The sequence below is a fragment of the Coregonus lavaretus genome (genome assembly GCF_964263955.1).
Source record: "Coregonus lavaretus genome assembly, contig: SUPER_35_unloc_2, whole genome shotgun sequence".
NCBI lineage: Eukaryota > Metazoa > Chordata > Actinopteri > Salmoniformes > Salmonidae > Coregonus > Coregonus lavaretus.
This window is the reverse complement of record NW_028167180.1, coordinates 539,520-566,639: the sequence shown is the minus strand read 5'-3', so window position 1 is coordinate 566,639 and position 27,120 is coordinate 539,520. Positions and strand designations below refer to the sequence as shown.

The 27,120-nt window shown below is 45.0% G+C and overlaps 2 protein-coding genes across 2 annotated transcripts in view; both read left to right on the top strand.

Moving 5' to 3' along the window:
* LOC311110201 (uncharacterized protein) overlaps positions 1-27,120 on the top strand; it is a gene marked incomplete at both ends in the record, with an annotated part of 397,005 nt that overhangs the window by 73,902 nt on the left and 295,983 nt on the right. The gene's annotated exons all lie outside the window — the stretch shown is intronic.
* Positions 12,776-14,404, top strand: LOC311110183 (T-cell ecto-ADP-ribosyltransferase 1-like; the record flags this gene model as incomplete). Its single annotated transcript, XM_084188736.1, has 3 exons — positions 12,776-12,803; positions 12,919-13,001; positions 13,622-14,404. 3 exons carry the CDS (start codon positions 12,776-12,778, stop codon positions 14,402-14,404), a joined length of 894 nt encoding a protein of 297 aa, XP_084044862.1.

The window sequence follows — 27,120 nt, the reverse complement described above, 5'->3', positions numbered from 1 at the left end:
GTCATTATGGGGTATTGTATGTAGATTGATGAAACAAATATACTATTTAATCAATTTTAGAATAAGGCAGTAACTTAACAAAATGTGGAAAAAGTGAAGGGGTCTGAATACTTTCCGAATGCACTGAACATGTAAAAATAAATAATAAATATTTCCTGATCTTTCTTATATCTCTCCGATATAGAACAGACACTTCAGAATGAAGAATGAATGAATGAAACAAAAATAGAACTGTTTGGCCATAATGACCATTGTTATGTTTGGGGGGACGCTTGCAAGCCGAAGAACACCATCCCAACCATGAAGCACAGGGGTGGCAGCATCATGCTGTGGGGGTGCTTTGCTGCAGGAGGGACTGGTACACTTCACAAAATAGATGGCATCATGAGGAAGGAAATGAATGTGGATATATTGAAGCAATGTGGATATATTGAATCAGTCAGGAAGTTAAAGCTTGGTCGCAAATGGTCTTCCAAATGAACATTGACCCCAAGCATACTTCCAAAGTTGTGGCAAAATGGCTTAAGGACAACAAAGTCAAGGTATTGGAGTTGCCATCACAAAGCCTCAATCCTATAGAACATTTGTGGGCAGAACTGAAAAAGTGTGTGCGAGCAAGGAGGCCTACAAACCTGACTCAGTTATATCAGCTCTGTCAGGAGGAATGGGCCAAAATTCACCCAACTTATTGTGGGAAGCTTGTGGAAGGCTACCCGAAACGTTTGACCCAAGTTAAACAATTTAAAGGCAATGCTACCAAATACCAATTGAGTGTATGTAAACTGCTGACCCACTGGGAATGTGATGAAAGAAATAAAAGCTGAAATAAATCATTCTCTCTACTATTATTCTGACATTTCACATTCTTAAAATAAAGTGGTGATCCTAACTGACCAAAGACAGGGAATTTTTACTAGGATTAAATGTCAGGAATTGTGAAAAACTGAGTTTAAATGTATTTGGCTAAGGTGTATGTAAACTTCCCACTTCAACTATACATACTGTCCTCTAAATCTTAACATAACTATAATTTTTTTCTCTTTATGTTCTCTCTCTCCATCATTACCTTCATTTTCTTCTTCCTCTGCTGTGGCTCACTCTGACAGTGAGACCTAGATTAAATATGTAGAGGAGAAGATCTGCGCTATAGTGCTATTGAAATGTAAAGTTAATTTTCAATTAAGCTGACATATGCAGACTTTACCATGAATGCAGTCTCCGCAAAGACGGGAAAATTGCCTTTCAATTCCACTATAGCGCGGATCTTCTGCGCAACAGACTGAATCTCATCCTACAGTGTGTGCGTGTGAGAGAATGAAGGAGGAAGTTGTGTGCACTGATGGCTGCTGTATGTGTTACAGTATGTTGTCATGGAGATGTTAAACCACTTTCTCATAATGAGTTTCCTGTCACATGACAAGTCATTACATGCCTTTAGAGGACTATGATCTTCACCTATCTCAACACAGTTCTCCTCACCATTTTCTGCTTGGTCACCACCATTATCAGGCTGTGGTTTATACCAGTACCTACAGGGTTAAAAACAGTCAGATATCATGGTTAATACCAGTACCTCCAGGGTTAAAAACTGTCAGATATCATGGTTAATACCAGTACCTACAGGGTTAAAAACAGTCAGATATTATGGTGAATACCAGCACCTACAGGGTTAAAAACAGTCAGATATCGTGGTTAATACCAGCACCTACAGGGTTAAAAACAGTCAGATATTATGGTGAATACCAGTACCTACAGGGTTAAACACCATCAGATATTATGGTGAATACCAGTACCTACAGGGTTAAAAACAGTCAGATTTTATGGTGAATACCAGCACCTACAGGGTTAAAAACAGTCAGATATCATGGTTAATACCAGTACCTACAGGGTTAAAAACGGTCAGACATCACAGTTAAAACATCCCAATTCTAAATAATATACAGACATGTTTCAGCTTAAATTCAACTTTGTTGACTCCTGGTTTCAATGACAGTCAATCTGTATATACAATTGTTGAATGAATTGAAAATTGTAGCCTTGTTCCATCCACCCATTTCCAGGTCCCCTCTGTCTCTCTGTCAGTCAGACCAATCCAGACCCTCTTGTTGAGATTGAAGATCAACTCCTGTTGTTGAGAAAGATACATGGATGTAGCTCAGTTGGTAGAGCATGGCATTTGCAACGCCAGGGTTGTGGGTTCGATTCCAGTATAAAAAATAAAAATGTATGCACTCACTAACTGTAAGTCGCTCTGGATAAGAGCGTCTGCTAAATGACTAAAATGTAAATGTATATTTACAGTGAGCTTTGAAAGCATTGGGACAGATTTGTGGTTGTTTTGGCTCTGCACTCCAGCACTTTTGACTTGAAATGATACAATGACCATGAGGTTAAAGTGCAGACTTTCAGCTTTAATTTTAGGGTTTTCTCGTCCATATTGGGTGAACCGTTTAGAATTGACAGCAGTTTTTGTACATAGTCCCCCCATTTTAGGGGACCAAAAGTATTGGGACAAATTCACTTATATGTGTATTAAAGTTACAGACTCACAAATATCATATCCCAAGATATGAACAGAGCAATAGATGGCACCAACATCCCCGTCACCATCCCAAAACGAGTTCAACTACGTGAACAGAAAAGGATTCAACTCTTAATGTGCAGGTGATACGTTATGTGATGCACAGAAAACACTGCTGAATGTGGTGACAAGGTAGCCTGTTGGAACGCACGACTAGTTCATTCTCTAGAACAGCAATGTTGGCCTATACGCCTACAGGGGGCGCTGTTGTGAATGGATGGCTTATTGGTGAGTGTTGCCTACTCATTTGATGTAAATTTGCCGTTGCTAGAGCAACTTGAATTGTCCTAATGGTCCTCTCTTTGTAGCTATGTTTTTATTTTTACTGGTCAAACGACAACTGAGCGAGCCAAATAAAACCTTTTGGCTGTACTCAATCTCTGAAACTAGCACTGTATTGCAGTCTGGATTATTATAATTAGTCTCGAAAGAAATACAATTCTAAGCTTCTTTTGATTGTGCCTTTGTATGCTATTTCATGGTATGGCATTTAAAGGAATGATTTTGACCATATATGATTAATTAGGGGCGTTTTGTAATCCAAATAGTCAAGGTCCTGCACGAGCACTGAGGCTGAGAACAATTGGTATTCATCAAAGGTAATCTCCTACTTGTGTGCGTATGAAGCTGGTGGGATTGTTTGATAAATCCCACTTTTCTATGCATACAAACATTCTAAATTCCGTTCTTATTGCCAAGAATATGGGGTTAAATACATGTTAAAAAAATATATATATATTTCCGGATCTTTCTTATATCTCTCAGATAGAAGAGACACTTCAGAACAAACTTCCTTCTGCAATTTTTTGGGACTTTCTGTTGTTCCATGAAGTTAATCTGTTATTCAATACGTTTGTATGGGCTAATAGCAGTAAGCCCCCCCCCCCAGGGCTTAAACTCTGATGGGTTAAGTAGTATTGATAAATGAGGCCTCAAGGCCCTTCCACTGTATATACAGTCCTATCTGCTGTCTTTCCTGTTTTTAGTCTTGGTCGAGATGTAGTACCAGCCTTCAAAATCATCTCTCTCCCTCTGTTGCTGGTGTCTCTCTTCAGTCAGGGTGTTGTAACTGGTCTGTAGCTGGTCTCTCTCTTTAGTTGGGGTGTTGTAACTGGTCTGTAACTGGTCTCTCTAGTCAGTCAGGTTGTTTTAACTGGTATGTAGCTGGTCTCTCTCTTCAGATAGGTTGTTGTAACTGGTCTGTAGCTGGTCTCTCCCTTCAGTCAGGTGTTCTTAGCTGGTCTGTAGTTGGTCTCTTTCCTCAGTAAGGGTGTTGTAACTGGCATGTGTGTCTGCACTGATGTAGATATCCACAATCCTTTCCTCCATCTCACCTCTGTCAAATGTATTGATCATATCTGGCTTGGCATATATGCCCTCAGTCATGTTCAACAATGTTTACTGACTATAGCTATGTTGCGTTAAAGCAGGGTTTCCCAAACTCAGTCCTGGGTGCACGTTTTGGTTTTTGCCCTAGCACTGCACAGCTGATTCAAATAACCAACTCATCATCAAGCTTTGATGATTTGAATCAGCTGTGTAGTGCTAGTGTAGTGCTAATAATGTATCTGGATCCTTTACAAAATAAGGAATAACCAGACCTGGGTTTAAAAACTATTGGAAATCTGTCAAATACTTTGAGCGTTTGGGACTATTCTATTTGTTCCATTAAGCCAGGCAAGCTAAACCAAGCACAGCTAAAGTATTTGGGTCATATTCATTAGGCACCAAATGGAAGAAAGCAAACTGAAACAGGGAGGAACTAACTGTACCTGTCCCATACGAATAACGTGTTTTCATTTGCAGTTGTAAAACATTTTGCTATGGTGTGCCCTAATGAATACGTGGCCCAGGTCTGCTAATAACCAGCAACCACTGACAGACAGGCTGACAGGAAGCTGTTATTAAAGGAAGTCAGTGGTATGGCTAAATATGAGTTGGCACAGCAACGCATGCTGAAATCAACTGAAATTACAAAAAAATAAGTGCTCCAGCAATAACTTCGCTAAACACTGTGTCCCAAATGACACCCTACTTCCTAAATAGTGATGTTCCCTGGTCAAAAGTAGTGCACTATACAGGGAATAGGGTGCCATTTGAGACGTACACTTAATGTCATTATTCACAATCTATGTAGGCCTTATGCACTGCATCTGTCCTAAAAACACAGACCACTTTTCATCCATGGATATAAGGTCACCACAAGTAAACAGGACATCTATAAAGAAAAAGGCTTCATTTTAAACTTCAATTATACATTTATAATCAGTTCAGTTTCTGAGTTGGTTAAAATTAGGTGAAAGTTAGGGTTAAGATAAGGGTCAGTTTTAGGTTTTGTCTATAATCTGCTTGTCAATGAGATGCTAGTCAGAAAAGTCCCTCCTGTTGGGTATAATACCTACTTTTATAAGTGTTTGTCTCCCCCTACTGGCTGTTTTCTACAAGCTCAGTTTCTTCCTTCTATTACTGTGACTTTGACCCATAGAGATAGATAGAGGACTCCTCTTTATATCTGTCCCATTATAGTGTCTGTGACAGTACGGGCAACGCCATGGAGGCTACAACCCATAGGAAAACCCACCCAGTTGACTACTTTGACTACTTTAAAATGGTGGAAGGATGGTGGAAGCCCAGGTTTTTCTCTCGGTGGAGAGGAAGTAGAAATTGGAATCAGTTTCTCCATTCCTCTTGACAATGCTGCTCTGTTGAAGAGCAAAGGTGAACACATTGAGAAACGTAGCTAGTATCTCTATACTCACAAACCCATTGTTATATAATTACTGTTGATTTTACTTCCAGTTAATCACGGTTATATCTCACCTATCACAAAAAGCTTTGCCTGAAGATGGCCTCTCTTTTCAGTCAGGTTGTTGTAACTGGTCTGTAAAAGAGGAGGAACCTAGCTACTGTACACAGATAACATCTGAATTCAGGACCTTGTTGTGAAAGTCTGATATAGTGTAATGATTAGATAACAATACACTCACAGACTAGTCTCAGGGAGATGTTGAGAGTGACTTGTAGAACACAAAGCATCCCAAAGCTCACAGCACCCATCCTGTAGAGTCTTCTCCCTGAATCCTCAGGTCCTGAGGAGATACACACTGATGTGAGAACACACACACACACACACACACACACACACACACACACACACACACACACACACACACACACACACACACACACACACACACACACACACACACACACACACACACACACACACACACGTGTATGATTACCTTTCTAACTGGCTCCTAATGGTAATATCTACTGTATGATTACCTTTCTAACTGACTCCTAATGGTAATATCTACTGTATGATTACCTTTCTAACTGACTCCTAATGATAATATATACTGTATGATTACCTTTCTAACTGACTCCTAATGGTAATATCTACTGTATGATTACCTTTCTAACTGACTCCTAATGGTAATATCTACTATATGATTACCTTTCCAACTGACTCCTAATGGTAATATCTACTGTATGATTACCTTTCTAACTGACTCCTAATGGTAATATCTACTGTATGATTACCTTTCTAACTGACTCCTAATGGTAATATCTACTGTATGATTACCTTTCTAACTGACTCCTAATGATAATATCTACTATATGATTACCTTTCTAACTGAGTCCTATGGTAATTTCTACTGTATGATTTCCTTTCAATCTGACTCCTAATGGAGATACTTTGACTCAAATTAATACTTCCGCTCTACTGAAAAGAAAACCTGGGAGGATAGCAGACAGCGTTGTCTGGAGAGAGGAGCAGACCTGGTGATCATAGAGAGAGAGTGAGAGAGAGAGAGAGAGAGAGAGAGAGAGAGAGAGAGAGAGAGAGAGAGAGAGAGAGAGAGAGAGAGAGAGAGAGAGAGAGAGAGAGAGAGAGAGGGAGGGAGTTGTGTGCACTGTAGGCTACTGTTTGTGTTACAGTATGTTGTCATGGTGACGTTACAGTTTTTTACGATTGCTTACACACTAAAATTAAACTTTTCCCACAATTAGCAAAAACTTACACTCAAGGAGCAAAACACAAGGCTAGATTTGCACAACTGTAAGCACATTGTCAGCTTCACACTATTTGCAAAACATTACACACAGTGATTTGCAAAACACTAAACACACATGTATACATCAGACACAGAACTATATCATGATGTCACTTCCTTGCAATTCCAAAGCACTGACTGTCAAATTACCACACCTATGAGCCAATCTGTTAAACACAGCCATCAGGTGCACAAACACGATTGCTAAATTGTAGACACACCAATCAGGTTTAAGCACTATAAAAATGCAGCAGGTAGGTTCACCTGCCTTCAACCAAAATGGAAGGAGTTAGAAGAAGAGTGAGGGTGAGAGGAGGAGTACACAGAGGAGGAGAAGGAGGTAGAGGAAGAGGCAGAGGCCGAGCCAGAGGTCGAGGAAGACCTGAAGCAGGAGGAGAACGTGCACAAAGAAGAAGAGGACCAAACTTATCAAATGACATTCGTGCAACACTAGTGGACCATGTTGTGAACCACGGATGGACGCTGAGGGAGGCTGGACTGAGAGTTCAGCCAAATCTTAGCAGATATACAGTGTCATCTGTCATAAGGACATTTCGACAGGAAAACAGGTAAAAGAAGATCTGTCTACAGTTACAGTAATCAGCCGCTTATTGTATGAACCATATCAGCACTTGTGATACCCCTTCCTGTGACGTTGTACAGTAAGTTACATGTATTATTCTCTACATAGGATTGAGGGTCGGGAACGACAAGGACAAGAGAGAGAGATAATAAAAATGGTTTTGGCCAATAATGCTATCAGGCTCAGAGAACTGCAAGCCAACATTATCGGTGACCATGCCATTTTCAATAATGTCCATCAGGTCTCTCAGTCAACACTGGCACGCATCCTGAAAAGACATCAGGTTAAAATGAAACAACTTTATCGAGTGCCTTTTGAGCGGAATTCAGAGAGGGTCAAACGGCTGCGGCATGAGTATGTGGAGGTTTGTATTGTTCACTTTAGCACTGTGATGTTGCATACTGCACACATGACTTTTTTTTACATTGACTGTATACTAGACCTATCCTGAACTACACAATCTTGTCTTTCACTGTATTTCAGAGAGTTTTGCAGATGGATGCTGAGGAAATCCTGCATGAATTCATATATATTGATGAGGCAGAGTTCAACCTCACAAAAGCAAGAAGGAGAGGCAGAAATATCATTGGCCACAGGGCTATAATCAATGTCCCAGGGCAACGTGGGGGTAACATCACCCTTTGCGCTGCCATTTCACAGCATGGGGTTCTCCTCCGTCATGCCAAAATGGGCCCTTACAACACACCTCACATTCTCACATTTTTGGACCGATTGCACCACATCGTCACAGCAGGTAATGAAATGCACCAGATGCAATACACTGTCATCTGGGACAATGTGTCATTCCACTGCTTTGGTCCAGAACTGGTTTCAACAACATCCACATTTGACAGTACTATACCTTCCACCATACTCTCCGTTTATAAACCCTATCGAAGAGTTTTTCTCTGCATGGCGGTGGAAGGTTTACGATCTCCAGCCCCAGGCTCAGGTACCCCTCATTCAGGCCATGGAGGACGCCTGTGACCAAGTCGACGCCGCAGCTGTGCAAGGATGGATTCGACATTCAAGACGGTTCTTTCCGCGTTGTCTTGCTAATGAGGATATTGCTTGTGATGTTGATTAAATTATCTGGCCAGATCCAGCTAGGCAAAGATTTAATGTATAGTATGTTTACTGTAGTATTTTCTGTGCAATATTGTCAGTTTTTTTCAGATTATTTTTTATGTTTGTTGTTGTTGTTATTTACTGTAATTGTAACCTGTACTGGATACAGTATGTTATGTGTGTCTGTTGTTTGCTGAGCTAACAGTGTTATGCACACTACTGTAGTAGCATGAAAACTGGAACATGTTTTGTTGTGATTCTCCATGTTGACATGTTGACTGATTTGGGTATATGGAGAGATATAAATGATATTTTCCTCAGTCTGCAGCATTGGTCTTGTGTAGTGTTTGTATAGTTGCACTTTCTCTGTGTACTTCATTTACAGTACTCTAATCACTGAGAATTAGACTTGCTAAAAGTGTTTTAGGTTAGTAACAGCAGTGTTTAACTGGTTCAAAAAGATTGAAGTCATATGTAATGTGTGTGTTTCGTATCGTAACAAAATATTGTTTTTATGAAGTTGTGTATCGTTTTGACAAAAGTGTTCCATTTTGCAAATGATCTGAAGTGTTGTGCTACTTTGGTGTAGGGTTGTGCTAATTGTGTGTAGTGTTTTGACAAACCGGGCCCTGTTTCCAAAATTGTGCTTAAACAATTGAATAAATCTGTAAACTACACATGCTTGCACGTACACACACGAATACACACTATTACACACAGCTATTGTTTGTAGTATCTTATTAATAAAAGTCCTGCTTATTACCTGTTTGTAGCTTCCTGTGTACCAGTAGTAATATTTGGGCTGTATATACAATTGAAGTCGGAAGTTTACATACACTTAGGTGGAGTCATTAAAACTCGTTTTTCAACCACTCCACACATTTCTTGTTAACAAACTATAGTTTTGACAAGTCGGTTAGGACATCTACTTTGTGCATGACACAAGTCATTTTTCCAACAATTGTTTACAGACAGATTATTTCACGTATAATTCACTGAATCACAATTCCAGTGGGGTCAGAAGTTTACATACACTAAGTTGAGTGTGCCTTTAAACAGCTTGGAAAAATTCAGAAAATGATGTCATGGCTTTAGAAGCTTCTGATAGGCTAATTGACATAATTTGAGTCAATTGGAGGTGTACCTGTGGATGTATTTCAAGGCCTACCTTCAAACTCAGTGCCTCTTTGCTTAACATCATGGGAAAATCAAAAGAAATCAGCCAAGACCTCAGAAAAAAAACTTGATAGACCTCCACAAGTCTGGCTCATCCTTGGGAGCAATTTACAAACGCCTGAAGGTACCATGTTCATACCGCTCAGGAAGGAGACGCGTTCTGTCTCATAGAGATGAACGTACTTTGGTGAGAAAAGTGCAAATAAATCCCAGAACAACAGCAAAGGACCTTGTGAAGATGCTGGAGGAAACAGGTACAAAAGTATCTATATCCACAGTAAAACGAGTCCTATATCGACATAACCTGAAAGGCCGCTCAGCAAGGAAGACGCCACTGCTCCAAAACCGCCATAAAAAAGCCAGACTACGGTTTGCAACTGCACATGGGGACAAAGATCGTACTTTTTGGAGAAATGTCCTCTGGTCTGATGAAACAAAAATAGAACTGTTTGGCCATAATGACCATCGTTATGTTTGGAGGAAAAAGGGGGTGCTTGCAAGCCAAAGAACACCATCCCAACCGTGAAGCACGGGGGTGGCAGCATCATGCTGTGAGGGTGCTTTGTTGCAGGAGGGACTGGTGCACTTCACAAAATAGATGGCATTATGAGGAAGGAAAAGTATGTGGATATATTGAAGCAACATCTCAAGACATCAGTCAGGAAGTTAAAGCTTGGTCGCAAATGGGTCTTCCAAATGGACATTGACCCCAAGCATACTTCCAAAGTTGTGGTAAAATGGCTTAAGAACAACAAAGTCAAGGTATTGGAGTGGCCATCACAAAGCCCTGACCTGAATCCTATAGAAAATGTGTGGGCAGAACTGATAAAGCGTGTGCGAGCAAGGAGGCCTACAAACCTGACTCAGTTACACCAGCTCTGTCAGGAGGAATGGGCCAAAATTCACCCAACTTATTGTGGGAAGCTTGTGGAAGGCTACCCGAAAGTTTGACCCAAGTTAAACAATTTAAAGGCAATGCTACCAAATACTAATTGAGTGTATGTAAACTTCTGACCCAATGGGAATATGATGAAGGAAATAAAAGCTGAAATAAATCATTCTCTCTACTATGATTCTGACATTTCACATTCTTAAAATAATGTGGTGATCCTAACTGACCTAAGACAGGGAATATTTACTTGGATTAAATGTCAGGATTTGATAATAACTGTATTTGGCTAAGGTGTATGTAAACTTCTGAATTCAACTGTATACAGTAGGGGTCTTTCTTTATCTATGCTGACTGTGAAGAGTTACTCAGAAGTTGTGACACTATCTCCATAGCTTCAGTTTGACAGATTTAAGAGACTAGAAAGAAGAATCAAACCCTTCACATGTTTTATGACAACAAGTTCATATTTCCACCCTGTCTTTTAGTACAAAATAACATATACATACCGGTTACGTCTAATAACACAACTGTCTTTGCACTGATTCCACTGTTCCACATGACATCTACCTACATGAACTATTATACAACTCTATAGCTCTACTCTATTCCATAGGAGAGAAAGCATCACACAGAAACCTTAGATTCAGGGACAGAGCCAAAGGTGGACGTAATACTATCTACAGGTACAGCTGTAGTGTTGGTGACAGAGACCTGGGTGGACGTAATACTAGCTACAGGTACAGCTGTAATGTTGGTGACAGAGACCTGGGTGGATGTAGTACTAACTACAGGTACAGCTGTAGTGTTGGTGACAGAGACCTGGGTGGATGTAGTACTAGCTACAGGTACAGCTGTAGTGTTGGTGACAGAGACCTGGGTGGATGTAGTACTAACTACAGGTACAGCTGTAGTGTTGGTGACAGAGACCTGGGTGGATGTAGTACTAGCTACAGGTACAGCTGTAGTGTTGGTGACAGAGACCTGGGTGGATGTAGTACTAGCTACAGGTACAGCTGTAGTGTTGGTGACAGAGACCTGGGTGGACGTAGTACTAACTACAGGTACATATGTAGTGTTGGTGACAGAGACCTGGGTGGATGTAGTACTAACTACAGGTACATATGTAGTGTTGGTGACAGAGACCTGGGTGGATGTAGTACTAACTACAGGTACAGCTGTAGTGTTGGTGACAGAGACCTGGGTGGATGTAGTACTAACTACTTGTACAGCTGTAGTGTTGGTGACAGAGACCTGGGTGGATGTAGTACTAACTACAGGTACAGCTGTAGTGTTGGTGACAGAGACCTGGGTGGATGTAGTACTAACTACAGGTACAGATGTAGTGTTGATGACAGAGACCTGGGTGGATGTAGTACTAACTACAGGTACAGCTGTAGTGTTGGTGACAGAGACCTGGGTGGACGTAGTACTAACTACAGGTACATATGTAGTGTTGGTGACAGAGACCTGGGTGGATGTAGTACTAACTACAGGTACAGATGTAGTGTTGATGACAGAGACCTGGGTGGATGTAGTACTAACTACAGGTACATATGTAGTGTTGGTGACAGAGACCTGGGTGGATGTAGTACTAACTACAGGTACAGCTGTAGTGTTGGTGACAGAGACCTGGGTGGATGTAGTACTAACTACAGGTACAGCTGTAGTGTTGGTGACAGAGACCTGGGTGGATGTAGTACTAACTACAGGTACCTGGGTGGATGTAGTACTAACTAACAGAGACCTGGGTGGATGTAGTACTAACTAACAGATACAGATGTAGTGTTGGTGACAGAGACCTGGGTGGATGGAGTACTAACTACAGATACAGCTGTAGTTACTTATCTATGTTTTACTTAACACTTTACACACTATTTTCTTTTAAAAAACTGCATTGGTGGTTAAGGGCTTGTAAGTAAGCATTTCACTGTAATGTCTACACCTGTTGTATTCGGCGCATGTGGCAAATACAATTTTTGGATTTGATTTGATTTGATATACCTCACTATCACTTAAAAAATATTACATTGTAATGAAGAACGTGAAGGTAAAGATTTATCCAAATTGAAAGAGAAAGTAACTTTAAGGTTCTCTTTCAGTCGAGACCTCAACGTCACTGTGTGGGATGGATCGTCATTATCACAGCTATAAAAAGAAATGCATGATTGGGATGACAGAGAGAACTGATACACTGTAAGAAGAGTTTGATTGAAGAGCTCCTTGCATCAATAGTTACTAGTACAGAGTGCAGGTGAGTGCTTCTCCATTTGACAGGATGTGATATTTTATTCCAGTCTTAGGAACAGGTATCACTTGTTGTTGTTGTATCACTTGGGTTGTTGAAATAAGAGTTAACTTTATTTGATTATATACTTTGAACATGCTGTAGATTTGAAGTCAACAACTTCTGCAACATGGGTGGTGGATATTCCTTAATTGATGGTGAGATATTATTTTAGCAATGACAACCGTTTTGTATGTAGCTGCAACTTATTTGTATGTAAAGGCACAATGGAAATGTTTCTCATCCTTTGACTGGTTGTGTTCTCATCTTTAGATGTGAAGAGCACTGAGAAGAAGAAAAACTACATCTCTGTCTTGGTTTTGATTCTCTGTCTTCACTTTGGACTGGTGACACAGGTACCCTAAGAAAAATACAACCTCAAACCTAATATTTCATTTACCTAGATTAGTTGATTTACCCTGCTTATAATAAATTATGGCAAATAAGAAATCAAGTTGAGTTAACAAAACAAGGCAATAACATATTTGTTACATTATAAAGTATAAGTTCATACAACTTTACATTTAACACCAGCAGGGTTCATTTATATTTTTAAGTTGAACAAGTACTCCTTTTACAGAGATAAGTTGAACAAGTTCTCCTTTCACAGAGACATAATTTAAAAAAATAGTGTCCCACGACTGTTTTTTCTGACAAGAAAAGAGTGTCCTTAAATGTTATGGGCAATTCCTGTGAATAGGCTTCATGTTGTTTTGACAACGCCCTGAGCTATGCAGAAAAAACAAATGTCTATCATATTTTTGTCGTCCTGCTTTGGGACTTGGGCGGTGCTATTATTTTGTACTTTCATTTTGCACATTGACATAAACCAACAAACACACAAGTCTACTATTGTTTTCCTCACATTTGGCCTCACAAACTGCGGCCAATAAGGGATCGGTAGACATTTTATCACCCAAGCAAGGACCTGATAGGTCTGTAAGGAGAATGTCCCTAAAGAATGTTACTGTTACAGAAGGAGATTTTCCCACTGGACATGGCAGCTGATTCTGTTGACGACAAATACGATGTCTGCAGAGACGAAGCCTTTAAGAGAGTGGAGACCTACTTCCTCCCACATGAGAAGAACACCACCACTAACTTCAGAAGAGCCTGGGACATTGCAGAGAAACATGCCTCCACTCCAAAAGATGGTCTGCAAAAAGGGCATTCCATCGCTATGTATTTGTACACAAATAACAAACCCCAACCTCCATCCGAATCCATCTACCTGAACTTCAACGAAGCAGTTAGAGAAGGCAGATATGGGTATGGAACATCATTCCAGTACCATTCCCTGCACTTCTATCTAACTGACGCCATTCAGATTCTCAAACAAAGTCAAACATCATGTAGGACCACCTACCTTAGAACCAATGTAACTTTTGATCAGGATGTTGTCAACAAAGAAATGCGCTTTGGTTATTTTGTCTCAAGTTCTATACATAAGACCTTATACGATTTTGGAGACACGTCCTGCTTTGAGATCAACACATGTTTTGGTGTTAACCTGACATATTACTCTGCCTGTGCAAACGAGGGGGAAGTTTTGATTCCTCCCTATGAGGTATTCAAAGTCACCAACATCCAGATGAAGTCAGCAGTGAATAACCTGTGGTGTAAAGTCGTCTACACTCTAAAGAGCACTGGAAAATGGAAGAGTGACCTGAATTGTAAAGCAATAGATGCAGGCTACTGCTACATAAAGCTATTAACTATGTTCATAGTCGCAATAGTGTTCATATATTTACAAAACTAAAATAGTGATTTTGTCAGACAGCATAGGCAGCAGCTCTGTAGAGATGAGATGATTATTTGGAATGAAAGAATAAAGTCATCAAAGAAAAGAAATGTAACATACACAACAACTGAAATATTTTATTAAAGAAATGTGAATAAATGATGGTTAATAAGTGATAAGCAGTAATGGGCAGTCACTACTATCATGGGACTTTTATTAATTGTTTTATTCTGTGTTTTTACAGAATTCAACCCTTATAACGCATAGTGTATTTAATGTTTAAAAAATAATCAAAACCGAAATCAGTTATTATTTTATAATAATCTAACTGAAACCGAACCAACCTCAAAAAAGCACTATTACCACCTATCATAGAACCAAAGTGTAATTTGATCAGAACATTGTCATCAAAGAAATCGATTTCGGCACCTTCACCTTGAGCACTCTAGGCAGGGGAATAGGCAGAGATTCATTTGGAGCGACATCCTGCTTTGAGATCTACACACGTTTTGGAGCTGACATAACATATTACTCTGTATTTACTGGAGAGAGAGAAGTCTTAATTCCTCCCTATGAGGTATTCACAGTGACCAACATCCAGACGAAGTCACCAGAGAATAAACTGTGTTGTGAAGTCGTCTACACACTAGCGAGCAATAGAGTTCGTAAGAGCTCAACTGCATATTGGTGCCAAAATAAATCAGAAAAGCAGTTCATTTTTATTTTAATCACAATCAGCAGAACAGCCAATACAGGCTTCATATTGCTGTTTAATTATGTTCTGTATATTACTGAAAGAATAAACAACACATCTGCCACACTGATCCTCAACACGGGGGCCCCTCAGGGGTGCGTGCTCAGTCCCCTCCTGTACTCTCTGTTCACCCATGACTGCATGGCCAGGCACGACTCCAACACCATCATTAAGTTTGCCGACGACACAACAGTGGTAGGCCTGATCACCGACAACGATGAGACAGCCTATAGGGAGGAGGTCAGAGATCTGGCCGTGTGGTGCCAGGACAACAACCTCTCCCTCAACGTGACCAAGACAAAGGAGATGATTGTGGACTACAGGAAAAAAAAGAGGACTGAGCACGCCCCCATTCTCATCGACGGGGCTGTAGTGGAACAGGTTGAGAGCTTCAAGTTCCTTGGTGTCCACATCACCAACGAACTATCATGGTCCAAACACACCAAGACAGTCGTGAAGAGGGCACGACAAAGCCTATTCCCCCTCAGGAGACTAAAAAGATTTGGCATGGGTCCTCAGATCCTCAAAAAATTCTACAGCTGCACCATCGAGAGCATCCTGACTGGTTGCATCACCGCCTGGTATGGCAACTGCTTGGCCTCTGACCGCAAGGCACTACAGAGGGTAGTGCGTACGGCCCAGTACATCACTGGGGCAAAGCTTCCTGCCATCCAGGACCTCTATACCAGGCGGTGTCAGAGGAAGGCCCTCAAAATTGTCAAAGACTCCAGCCACCCTAGTCATAGACTGTTCTCTCTGCTACCGCACGGCAAGCGGTACCGGAGTGCCAAGTCTAGGTCCAAAAGACTTCTCAACAGCTTCTACCCCCAAGCCATAAGACTCCTGAACAGCTAATCATGGCTACCCGGACTATTTGCACTGCCCCCCCACCCCGTCCTTTTTACGCTGCTGCTACTCTGTTAAGTATTTATGCATAGTCACTTTAACTCTACCCACATGTACATATTACCTCAACTACCTCAACTAGCCGGTGCCCCCGCACATTGACTCTGCAACGGTACCCCCCTGTATATATAGCCTCCCTACTGTCACTTTATTTTACTTCTGCTCTTTTTTTCTCAACACTTTTTTTGTTGTTGTTTTATTCTTACTTTTTTTGTTTAAAATAAATGCACTGTTGGTTAAGGGCTGTAAGTAAGCATTTCACTGAAATGTCTGCACCTGTTGTATTCGGCGCATGTGACCAATAAAATTTGATTTGATTTGATTTGATTTACTGATCATTCCTCCCACCAATGTACAATGAGAAGTAATCTGAAACAAAGGTATCTTTCTCAGCTCTCAGGTGTAACGATCCTGTTAAATGGTTAAACACGCATTACTTTCTCAGATTAAGATTTTTGGAAATAATATAATGTACGGTAATAGATTGAAATTGAATGTAATTTATTAATTTGTAATTTCATTATATTTTTAAGCATGTGCTCTCCAGCTTATGTTGAATAAATAAAAACATTGAACATTATTACATCCCATGTCCTATATATCCACTACCTGTACATCAGTTATACAGAGATTAATTTCATCTCACAAGAAAATGAGTTTGTTCTCAGGTTGCACTTAGAATGGACTACAAAGAGATTTAGATTTAAGGAAAGATTCAAAGATTGTCACGGTTTCGGCCGAGGCTGCCTCTCTTCCTTGCTCGGGCAGGCTTCGGCGTTCATCGTCTCCGGAATACTAGCTGCCACCGTTGTATGTTTCTATGTTCGTTTGGTTTTGTCTGGATTATGTACACCTGTTGTCGTTTAGCGTCATTAGTGTCCTATAAGTTCTCGTTGTGTTTGTCAGGTGTTGTGTGTGATTGTTTTCGCTGTCGTGTTGGTGCGCTACTATTTTCAGTGCGCTATTGTAGCTTGCCTCCTTTGTGTAGGAGTGTATTTTTCGCACATGTTTAGTGCGCCCTTTTGTTTACGCCTGTGTGCGCATTTTCTCACCTCCGGGCTGTTGGCTCGTGTTTTGTGTGTGCATTACTAAAGTCTTTTGGACTTATCTTCTGCGTCCTGCGCCTGATTCCCACACCACACCCACCTACAGCACCTACTGACAGAATCACACACCATTCAGAATGGAATCAGCAGGAGCCGCAGCAGCACAGGAGACCTTGGAGGATCGGGTCCGGGAGCAGAATGACCAGATCCTTCGGATCGGGACCGCCCTGCAGGATGTTATTACCACACTTCAACGCTGGGAGACCCGAGGGACACCCCCAACTGCACCTCCCCTGCCATCACCATCAGCCAGTCAGCCCATTCCAGCTCCGGAACCCAGGGGAATTCGACTCTCGCTCCCGAGGGCCTACGATGGGACCGCTGCCGGGTGTCAGGGCTTCCTTCTCCAGGTGGAGCTATACCTGGCCACCGTGCACCCGGCACCCTCGGGACACGAGAGCGTGTCCGCCCTCATCTCCTGCCTTACCGGCAAGGCGTTGGAATGGGCCAACGCCGAGTGGAGGAGGATAGACGCTACCACCATCACATACGCTGAGTTCTCCCGCCGCTTCAGGGCGGTGTTTGACCATCCACCAGAGGGGAAAGCGGCGGGAGTTCGCGTTAGAATTCCGTACTCTAGCAGCGGATGCAGGGTGGAATGAGCGGGCCCTCATCGATCACTACCGCTGTAGGCTACGTGAGGACGTCTGTCGGGAGCTGGCCTGTAGGGACACCAGTCTATCTTTCGACCTGTTAGTCGACATGTCCATCAGGCTGGACAACCTGCTGGCTACCCGCGGACGTTCCGAGGGGGGTCCGTCCATTTCACCCTCCAGCGCCTCCGAGCCGAGCCCTATGGAGCTTGGGGGCGCTGGCGCTAGAGAGAGGAGGGGTCGGAGTACGAGGGGGCCCGTCTCCTGCACCAGCTGTGGCCGTGGAGGACACACCGCGGCTAGGTGCTGGGGATAGCCTCCTAGGGGAGAAGACGACAGGCCCCGTACTGGGGAGTCCTTCCAGGTGAGTAGGCGCCCCACTCACCCAGAGCTCTCTATTGCGCACTTCTGTATACCTGTGCGTTTTCCACAGGTAGCACCTCATTCCCAGCATAAGGCGCTGGTAGATTCAGGCGCGGCTGGGAATTTTGTTGATAGAAAATTTTGTTTAGAATTAGGGATACCCCTTCTTCCTGTTGACGTCCCATTCCCTGTTCATGCCCTAGATAGCCGTCCGTTGGGATCGGGCTTGATCAGGGAGGTCACGGCGCCACTTAGGATGTGTGCGCAGGGGGGTCATAAGGAGATGATCCAGCTATTTCTGATCGACTCGCCTGCGTATCCGGTGGTGCTGGGCATGCCCTGGTTGAGTATCCATAACCCGTCTATTTCGTGGCAGGAGAGGGCTCTGATGGAGTGGTCTGCCCAGTGTGTGGGTCGATGTTTAGGCGTTTCCGTAGGGGCTACCTCGGTGGAGAGTCCAAACCAGGTGCCCGCATTGCACGTTCCCCCTGAGTATGAGGATTTGGCTATTGTGTTCAGTAAGTCGAGGGCGACGCAGTTGCCTCCCCATAGGCAGGGAGATTGTGCGATAGACCTCCAGGCAGGAGCTGCGCTCCCACGGAGCCATGTGTATCCTCTGTCTCAGGAGGAGAAGAGAGCTATGGAGACTTACATAGACGAATCTCTGAGACAAGGATACATACGGCCATCCACTTCCCCTGCGTCCTCGAGTTTCTTTTTTGTGAAGAAAAAGGATGGAGGGTTACGCCCGTGCATTGATTACCGTAGTCTCAATCAGATCACGGTGAAGTACAGTTATCCACTTCCTCTGATTGCGACCATGACGGAGTCATTGCACGGGGCGCGTTTTTTCACTAAATTAGATCTCAGGAGCGCGTACAACTTGGTGCGCATTAGGGAGGGCGATGAATGGAAGACAGACTTTAGTACCACCTCGGGCCATTACGAGTATCTTGTCATGCCATACGGGTTGATGAACGCTCCTTCAGTTTTCCAATCATTCGTGGATGAGATATTCAGGGACATGCAGGGGCAGGGGGTGGTCGTGTACATAGATGACATTCTCGTGTACTCGTCTACCCGAGTCGAGCATGTGGCTCTGGTGCGCCGTGTGTTGAGGAGGCTGTTGGAGCACGACCTGTATGTCAAGGCAGAGAAGTGTCTGTTTTTCCAGGAGTCGATCTCCTTTTTGGGTTATCAGTTGTCTGCGTCAGGGGTGAAGATGGAGGTTGACCGGGTGTCAGCCGTGCGTAATTGGCAAACGCCAACCACTGTGAAGGAGGTGCAGCAGTTTTTGGGGTTTGCGAATTACTACCGGAGGTTTATCCGGGGTTTTGGACAGGTGGCAGCTCCCATAACGTCTCTTTTGAAGGGGGGTCCGGTGCGTTTGCAGTGGTCAGCCGAGGCGGACAGGGCTTTTGGGAGGCTGAAGGACCTGTTTACCTCGGCTCCGGTGCTGGCGCATCCGGATCCCTCTTTACCATTTCAGGTAGAGGTGGACGCGTCAGAGGCCGGTATAGGAGCCGTGCTTTCGCAACGGTCCGGCACGCCACCTAAACTCTGCCCCTGTGCCTTTTATTCCAAAAAGCTCAGTCCGGCGGAGCAAAATTATGATGTAGGGGACAGGGAGCTGTTAGCCGTGGTACAGGCCCTAAAGGTGTGGAGGCACTGGCTTGAGGGGGCTCAACACCCTTTCCTCATTTTGACTGACCACCGTAACCTGGAGTACATCCGGGCAGCTAGGAGACTGAACCCTCGCCAGGCGTGGTGGAATATGTTTTTGGCCCGGTTCGTATTTAAGATCACGTACATCCCTGGGTCACAGAACGGTAAGGCAGACGCACTGTCTCGGCGGTATGACACGGAGGAGAGGTCCGTGGAGCCCACTCCCATACTGCCGGAGTCTTGTCTGGTGGCACCGGAAGTGTGGGAGGTCGATGCTGAACTCGAGCGGGCGTTGTGCACCGACCCTAGTCCTCCTCAATGCCCGGAGGGTCGGACGTACGTTCCGCTCGAGGTTCGGGATCGTTTGATCTATTGGGCTCACACGTCACCCTCCTCTGGACATCCTGGTATAGGCCGGACAGTGCACTGCCTTAGTGCTAAGTACTGGTGGCCCACGTTGGCGAGGGATGTGAGGGTTTATGTCTCCTCCTGCTCGGTGTGCGCCCAGTGTAAGGCGCCTAGACATCTGCCTAGGGGTAAGTTACTACCCCTGCCCGTTCCACAATGACCATAGTCTCACCTCTCGGTGGACTTCATCACTGACCTTCCTCCCTCACAGGGGAATACTACTATACTGGTCGTTGTGGACCGGTTCTCTAAGGCCTGTCGTTTGCTCCCTATGCCGGGCCTTCCTACTGCCCTACAGACCGCCGAAGCTCTATTTACCTATGTTTTCCGGCACTACGGGGTACCCGAGGATATTGTGTCTGATCGAGGTCCCCAATTCACCTCCAGAGTCTGGAGAGCCTTTATGGAGCGGTTGGGGGTCTCGGTGAGCCTCACCTCGGGTTACCATCCAGAGAGTAATGGGCAGGTGGAACGTGTGAACCAGGATGTGGGTAGGTTTCTTAGATCATACTGCCAGGACCGGCCGGAGGAGTGGGCACGGTACGTTCCCTGGGCAGAAATGGCCCAGAATTCCCTACGCCATTCCTCCACTAACCTAACCCCTTTCCAATGTGTGTTAGGTTACCAGCCGGTTCTGGCACCTTGGCAGCAGAGCCAGATCGAGGCTCCTGCGGTGGATGAGTGGGTGCGGCGCTCGGAGGAGACGTGGAACGCTGCACACGTCCACCTGCAGCGGGTCCTCCGTCGTCAAAAGGCGAGCGCCGATCTCCACCGCAGTGAGGGACCGGTGTACGCACCTGGTGATCGAGTCTGGCTCTCTACCAGAAACCTGCCCCTCCGCCTGCCCTGTCGGAAACTGGGTCGGCGGTTTGTGGGGCCGTATAAAGTCCTGAGAAGATTGAACGAGGTGTGTTACAGATTACAACTGCCTATTGAGTATAAAAGTATTATTTTTTTAGGGGGGGGGGGGGTAGAAGGATTACTTTATCCTATCCCAGGTGTTCCTTAAAGAGGTGGGGTTTCAAATGTCTCCGGAAGGTGGTGAGTGACTCCGCTGTCCTGGCGTCGTGAGGGAGCTTGTTCCACCATTGGGGTGCCAGAGCAGCGAACAGCTTTGACTGGGCTGAGCGGGAACTATGCTTCCGCAGAGGAAGGGGAGCCAGCAGGCCAGAGGTGGATGAACGCAATGCCCTCGCCTGGGTGTAGGGACTGATCAGAGCCTGAAGGTACGGAGGTGCCGTTCCCCTCACTGCTCCATAGGCAAGCACCATGGTCTTGTAACGGATGCGAGCTTCAACTGGAAGCCAGTGGAGTGTGCGGAGGAGGGGGGTGACGTGAGAGAACTTGGGAAGGTTGAACACCAGACGGGCTGCGGCATTCTGGATGAGTTGTAGGGGTTTAATGGCACAGGCAGGGAGCCCAGCCAACAGCGAGTTGCAGTAATCCAGACGGGAGATGACAAGTGCCTGGATTAGGACCTGTGCCGCTTCCTGTGTAAGGCAGGGTCGTACTCTCCGAATGTTGTAGAGCATGAACCTGCAGGATCGGGTCACCGCCTTGATGTTGGCGGAGAACGACAGGGTGTTGTCCAGGGTCACGCCAAGGCTCTTCGCACTCTGGGAGGAGGACACAACGGAGTTGTCAACCGTGATGGCGAGATCATGGAACAGGCAGTCCTTCCCCGGGAGGAAGAGCAGCTCCGTCTTGCCAGGGTTCAGCTTGAGGTGGTGATCCGTCATCCATACTGATATGTCGGCCAGACATGCAGAGATGCGATTCGCCACCTGGTTATCAGAAGGGGGAAAGGAGAAGATTAGTTGTGTATCATCAGCGTAGCAATGATAGGAGAGGCCATGTGAGGATATGACAGAGCCAAGTGACTTGGTGTATAGGGAGAAAAGGAGAGGGCCTAGAACTGAGCCCTGGGGGACACCAGTGGTGAGAGCACGTGGTGCGGAGACAGCTTCTCGCCACGCCACTTGGTAGGAGCGACCGGTCAGGTAGGACGCAATCCAGGAGTGAGCCGCGCCGGAGATGCCCAGCTCGGCGAGGGTGGAGAGGAGGATCTGATGGTTCACTGTATCAAAGGCAGCAGACAGGTCTAGAAGGACAATAGCAGAGGAGAGAGAGTTAGCTTTAGCAGTGCGGAGAGCCTCCGTGACACAGAGAAGAGCAGTCTCAGTTGAATGACCAGTCCTGAAACCTGACTGGTTTGGATCAAGAAGGTCATTCTGAGAGAGATAGCAAGAGAGTTGGCTAAAGACGGCACGCTCAATAGTTTTGGAAAGAAAAGAAAGAAGGGATACTGGTCTGTAGTTGTTGACATCAGTGGGATCGAGTGTTGGTTTTTTGAGAAGGGGTGCAACTCTCGCTCTCTTGAAGACGGAAGGGACATGGCCAGCGGTCAAGGATGAGTTGATCAGCGAGGTGAGGTAGGGGAGAAGGTCACCGGAGATGGTCTGGAGAAGAGAGGAGGGGTTGGGGTCAAGCGGGCAGGTTGTTGGGCGGCCTGCCGTCACAAGTCGCAAGATTTTATCTGGAGAGAGAGGGGAGAAAGAAGTCAAAGCATAGGGTAGGGCAGTGTGAGCAGGACCAGCAGTGTCATTAGACTTAACAAACGAGGATCGGATGTCGTCAACCTTCTTTTCAAAGTGGTTGACAAAGTCATCCACAGAGAGGGAGGAGGGGGGGGGGGGGGGGGAGGGATTCAGCAGTGAGGAGAATGTGGCAAAGAGCTTCCTAGGGTTAGAGGCAGATGCTTGGAATTTAGAGTGGTAGAAAGTGGCCTTAGCAGCAGAAACAGATGAAGAAAATGTAGAGAGGAGGGAGTGAAAAGATGCCAGGTCGGCAGGGAGTTTAGTTTTCTTCCATTTCCGCTCAGCTGCCCGGAGCTCTGTTCTGTGAGCTCGCAATGAGTCATCAAGCCACAGAGCTGGAGGGGAGGACCGAGCCGGCCGGGAGGATAGGGGACACAGGGAGTCAAAGGATGCAGAAAGGGAGGAGAGGAGGGTTGAGGAGGCAGAATCAGGAGATTGGAGGGAGAAGGATTGAGCAGAGGGAAGAGATGATAGGATGGAAGAGGAGAGAGTAGTGGGAGAGAGAGAGCGAAGGTTGCGGCGGCGCGTTACCATCTGTGTAGGGGCAGAGTGAGTAGTGTTGGAGGAGAGCGAGAGAGAAAAGGACACAAAGTAGTGGTCGGAGACATGGAGGGGAGTTGCAGTGAGATTAGTAGAAGAGCAACATCTAGTAAAGATGAAGTCAAGCGTATTGCCTGCCTTGTGAGTGGGGGGGGATGGTGAGAGGGTGAGGTCAAAAGAGGAGAGGAGTGGAAAGAAGGAGGCAAAGAGAAATGAGTCAAATGTAGACGTGGGGAGGTTGAAATCCCCCAAAACTGTGAAGGGTGAGCCATCCTCAGGAAAGGAACTTATCAAGGCGTCAAGCTCATTGATGAACTCTCCAAGGGAACCTGGAGGGCGATAGATGACAAGGATATTAAGCTTAAATGGGCTAGTGACTGTGACAGCGTGGATTTCAAATGAGGAGATAGACAGATGGGTTAGGGGAAAAATTGAGAATGACCACTTGGGAGAGATGAGGATTCCTGTGCCACCACCCCTCTGACCAGATGCTCTCGGGGTATGCGAGAACACATGGTCAGACGAGGAGAGAGCAGTAGGAGTAGCAGTGTTTTCAGTGGTAATCCATGTTTCCGTCAGTGCCAGGAAGTCGAGGGACTGGAGGGTAGCATAGGCTGGGATGAAGTCAGCCTTGTTGGCGGCAGAACGGCAGTTCCAGAGGCTGCCTGAGACCTGGAACTCCAGGTGTGTGGTGCGTGCAGGGACCACCAAGTTAGAGAGGCAGCAGCCACGCGGTGCGAGGCGTTTGTGTAGCCTGTGCGGAGAGGAGAGAACAGGGATAGGCAGAGGCATAGTTGACAGGCTGCAGCAGATGGCTACAATAATGCAGAGGAGATCGGGATGAAATGAACTAAACATCAGGGAAAGGAGAGAGCAGGCCTCCCTCATCAAAACAAAAAAAAATATATATATATAACTCTCCCAACTTCCACCTCAGAAACTATAATTGTTTCACTGAACCACCCGAGTAAAACTCTCCCAACTTCCACTTTAGAAATTAGAATTGTTGTAAACTACAGCAGACTGTTATCAGTAGCTGTAATTAAGTACAGCAGCTACCAACCACCTAACGTTAATGCCTCGGATGAGGTTAGAAAAACAGCTGAATGGTAGCAGCTAGCTGGCTCAATCACAGGTACTCTTAAGCATGAAATAACATTGGAAACAATTAACCACAGTTGCAAAAAAGTTACTGTCTTGTTTTGTACGCTTTGTACAAAATAATAAAATGCAGGACGACAGGATATTTATAAACGTAGCTCTTTATTAACTAGCTATAACTTGCATGTCCATGTGTCTCTGGCCATGATCATCTTAGAATGACCTCACCACCTGGGTGGTCTTAACCAATCATTGCACAGTATGATGCATCCAATTACAATTCAGTATGGTGACACATATGAATATTACATCCCCCTTCTTTTAAAAAAAAGAAAAAATATGTGGAACAATAAAGCGTTTCTTTTGAATATATGCTCTGTAGTTTGAACTCGAGGTAAGTAACCATTTAAACTGCACCAACTGCATCAACATAACAGACAAACAATGATTCAGCATATTGTTATTTTTAGAACAAATATTTCTCAGCAACTCAGCTTTTCACTGTAGCAATGACATCTCAACATATCAAACAAATACAATACCAAAGCATTTCAAGTTAACTTTCAATAACAAGTTTACAGTCTGGAAACTCTTTTAGGGCAGCGATCCGCCTACACCCTTTGACATTTCACAGGTCTAGGACAGCTCTAGGCTTGACCTCTCTTCCTGACCTTGTGTGATATGAAGCTGAGCATGCTTCTGTGTCAGTCAACAGTTCTTGTGGTGTTGCAGGTAAGTATGGTGTATGTTGTGTTGTGTCTGTGTTTAGTCCATCCCGTTCTCTTTCAGGGGAACAGTTCATCTCGTCAGTGTGTTGTTCTTTTGTGTTCAGTAGGTGACGACGATTGCGGCGGTACACCGCTCCTTCTGCGGTGCGAACGTGATATGAACGTTCAGTGTCAGCTGGTTGGATGACGACTGCTGGCTTCCAGTAGCCATGCTCCTGGATTCTAACTGACTCTCCGTCGTTCAGTGGTGGCAGTGGTCTGGCTGACCTGTCGTAGTATCGCTTTTGCTGTTGCTGTCTCTGTGCACGTTTTGCATGCACTTCCTTGTAGCTGACGACCTCAGGTTGCAGCTGCTGGTTGGTGCTGGGGAGGATTGAGCGAAGTCTGCGGCTCATCAACAGCTGGGCTGGTGATTTGAAGTTGTCAACTGGAGTGTTGCGGTATTCAAGGAGACTGAGGTAGGGGTCTCTCTTGTCTGCTTTTGCTTTGTCCATGAGTGATTTAGCGATCTGCACAGATTTTTCAGCAAGGCCATTACTTTGAGGGTAATGTGGGCTTGTGGTGACGTGTGTGAACTCCCATGCTTTTGTGAAGGATTCAAACTCATTTGATTTGTAACAGGGCCCATTGTCAGATATTAAAGTCTCTACAATGCCATGCCTGGCAAAGGCTGCTTTCAGCTTGTGTATCACAGCTGCAGATGTGGTGCTGTGAAGCTTGTCGAGTTCGAAGTATCTGCTGTAGTAGTCCACTGTTATAATGTAGTCCTCGTTGTTCCACGTGAACAGATCGGTTGCCACGACCTGCCAGGGTCGGTCTGGGATACGGTGAGGTAACATTGGCTCTTTGGTGTTCGAGGGGCGTCGTTCAAGACAGGTGGGGCATTTACCAACCATGTCCTCTATTTGTTTGCACATTCCGGGCCAAAACAAAATGTCCCGTGCTCTCTGTTTGCACTTTTCCATGCCCATGTGTCCAGCATGGATCTTTGTCAAAATCTCTTCTCTGAGACTGGTAGGAATGATGATTTTCTCTCCTTTGAAAATTATTCCGTTGATCTGTGATAGTTCGTCACGATGGTTCCAGAACTCTGAGACGCTCTGAGGGCATTTTCTCCTCTCCTCAGGCCATCCTGACTGTATGACTTTCCTCAGCTGTGTGAGTTGTGTGTCTTTTTCTGTTTCTGCTCGGATCTCCTTCAGTTTTGTGTCACTAACTGGTAAGTTGCTGTACACAGTGTGCACCTGCATGTCCATGCCTTCACTGAGGCTGCTGTCCTTGTAGGTAAGAAACTTCCTGGAGAGAGTGTCTGCGACAGGGATGTCTTTGCCTGGACGGTGAGTGATTGTGAAGTCGTATTTTTGTAGTTGAAGGATCATTCTCTGTAGCCTTGGCGGGGCTGCGGCTAATGGTTTCCTCATGATTGACTCGAGGGGCTTGTGGTCTGATTCCACAATGACTTGTCGTCCATAGACATACTGATGGAAACGCTTACATCCGAACAGAATGGCGTACAGCTCCTTTTCGATTTGAGCGTAGTTGATTTCACAGTCTGTGAGAGATTTGGAAGCGTAGCCGATGGGTTTTCCTTCTTGCAGTAGCACTGCCCCTAGTCCATACTTTGACGCGTCCACCTGGAGTCTGAGCTCTTTGTTGGGGTCGTAGTAGGCAAGGATTGGTCCTGGTTCTCTCGTGATCAAGTCTTTCACTTTCTGGAAAGCGATGTCGTGTTGGTTGTCCCAGAGGAACTCACTGGACTGCTTTAGCAGCTGACGCAGGGGTGCATTAGCATTGGAGAGGCTGGGTGCGAACTTGGCTAAGTAGTTGACCATGCCAAGCACTGTTTCCAGCTCTGCGCGGTTCTTTGGTGGCTCCATTTCCTTTATGGCTGAGATCTTCTGCGGATCTGGCTTGATTCCATTCGCTGTGAGAAGATGCCCGAAGTAGCTGACCTCTGTAGCGCCGACTGTGCT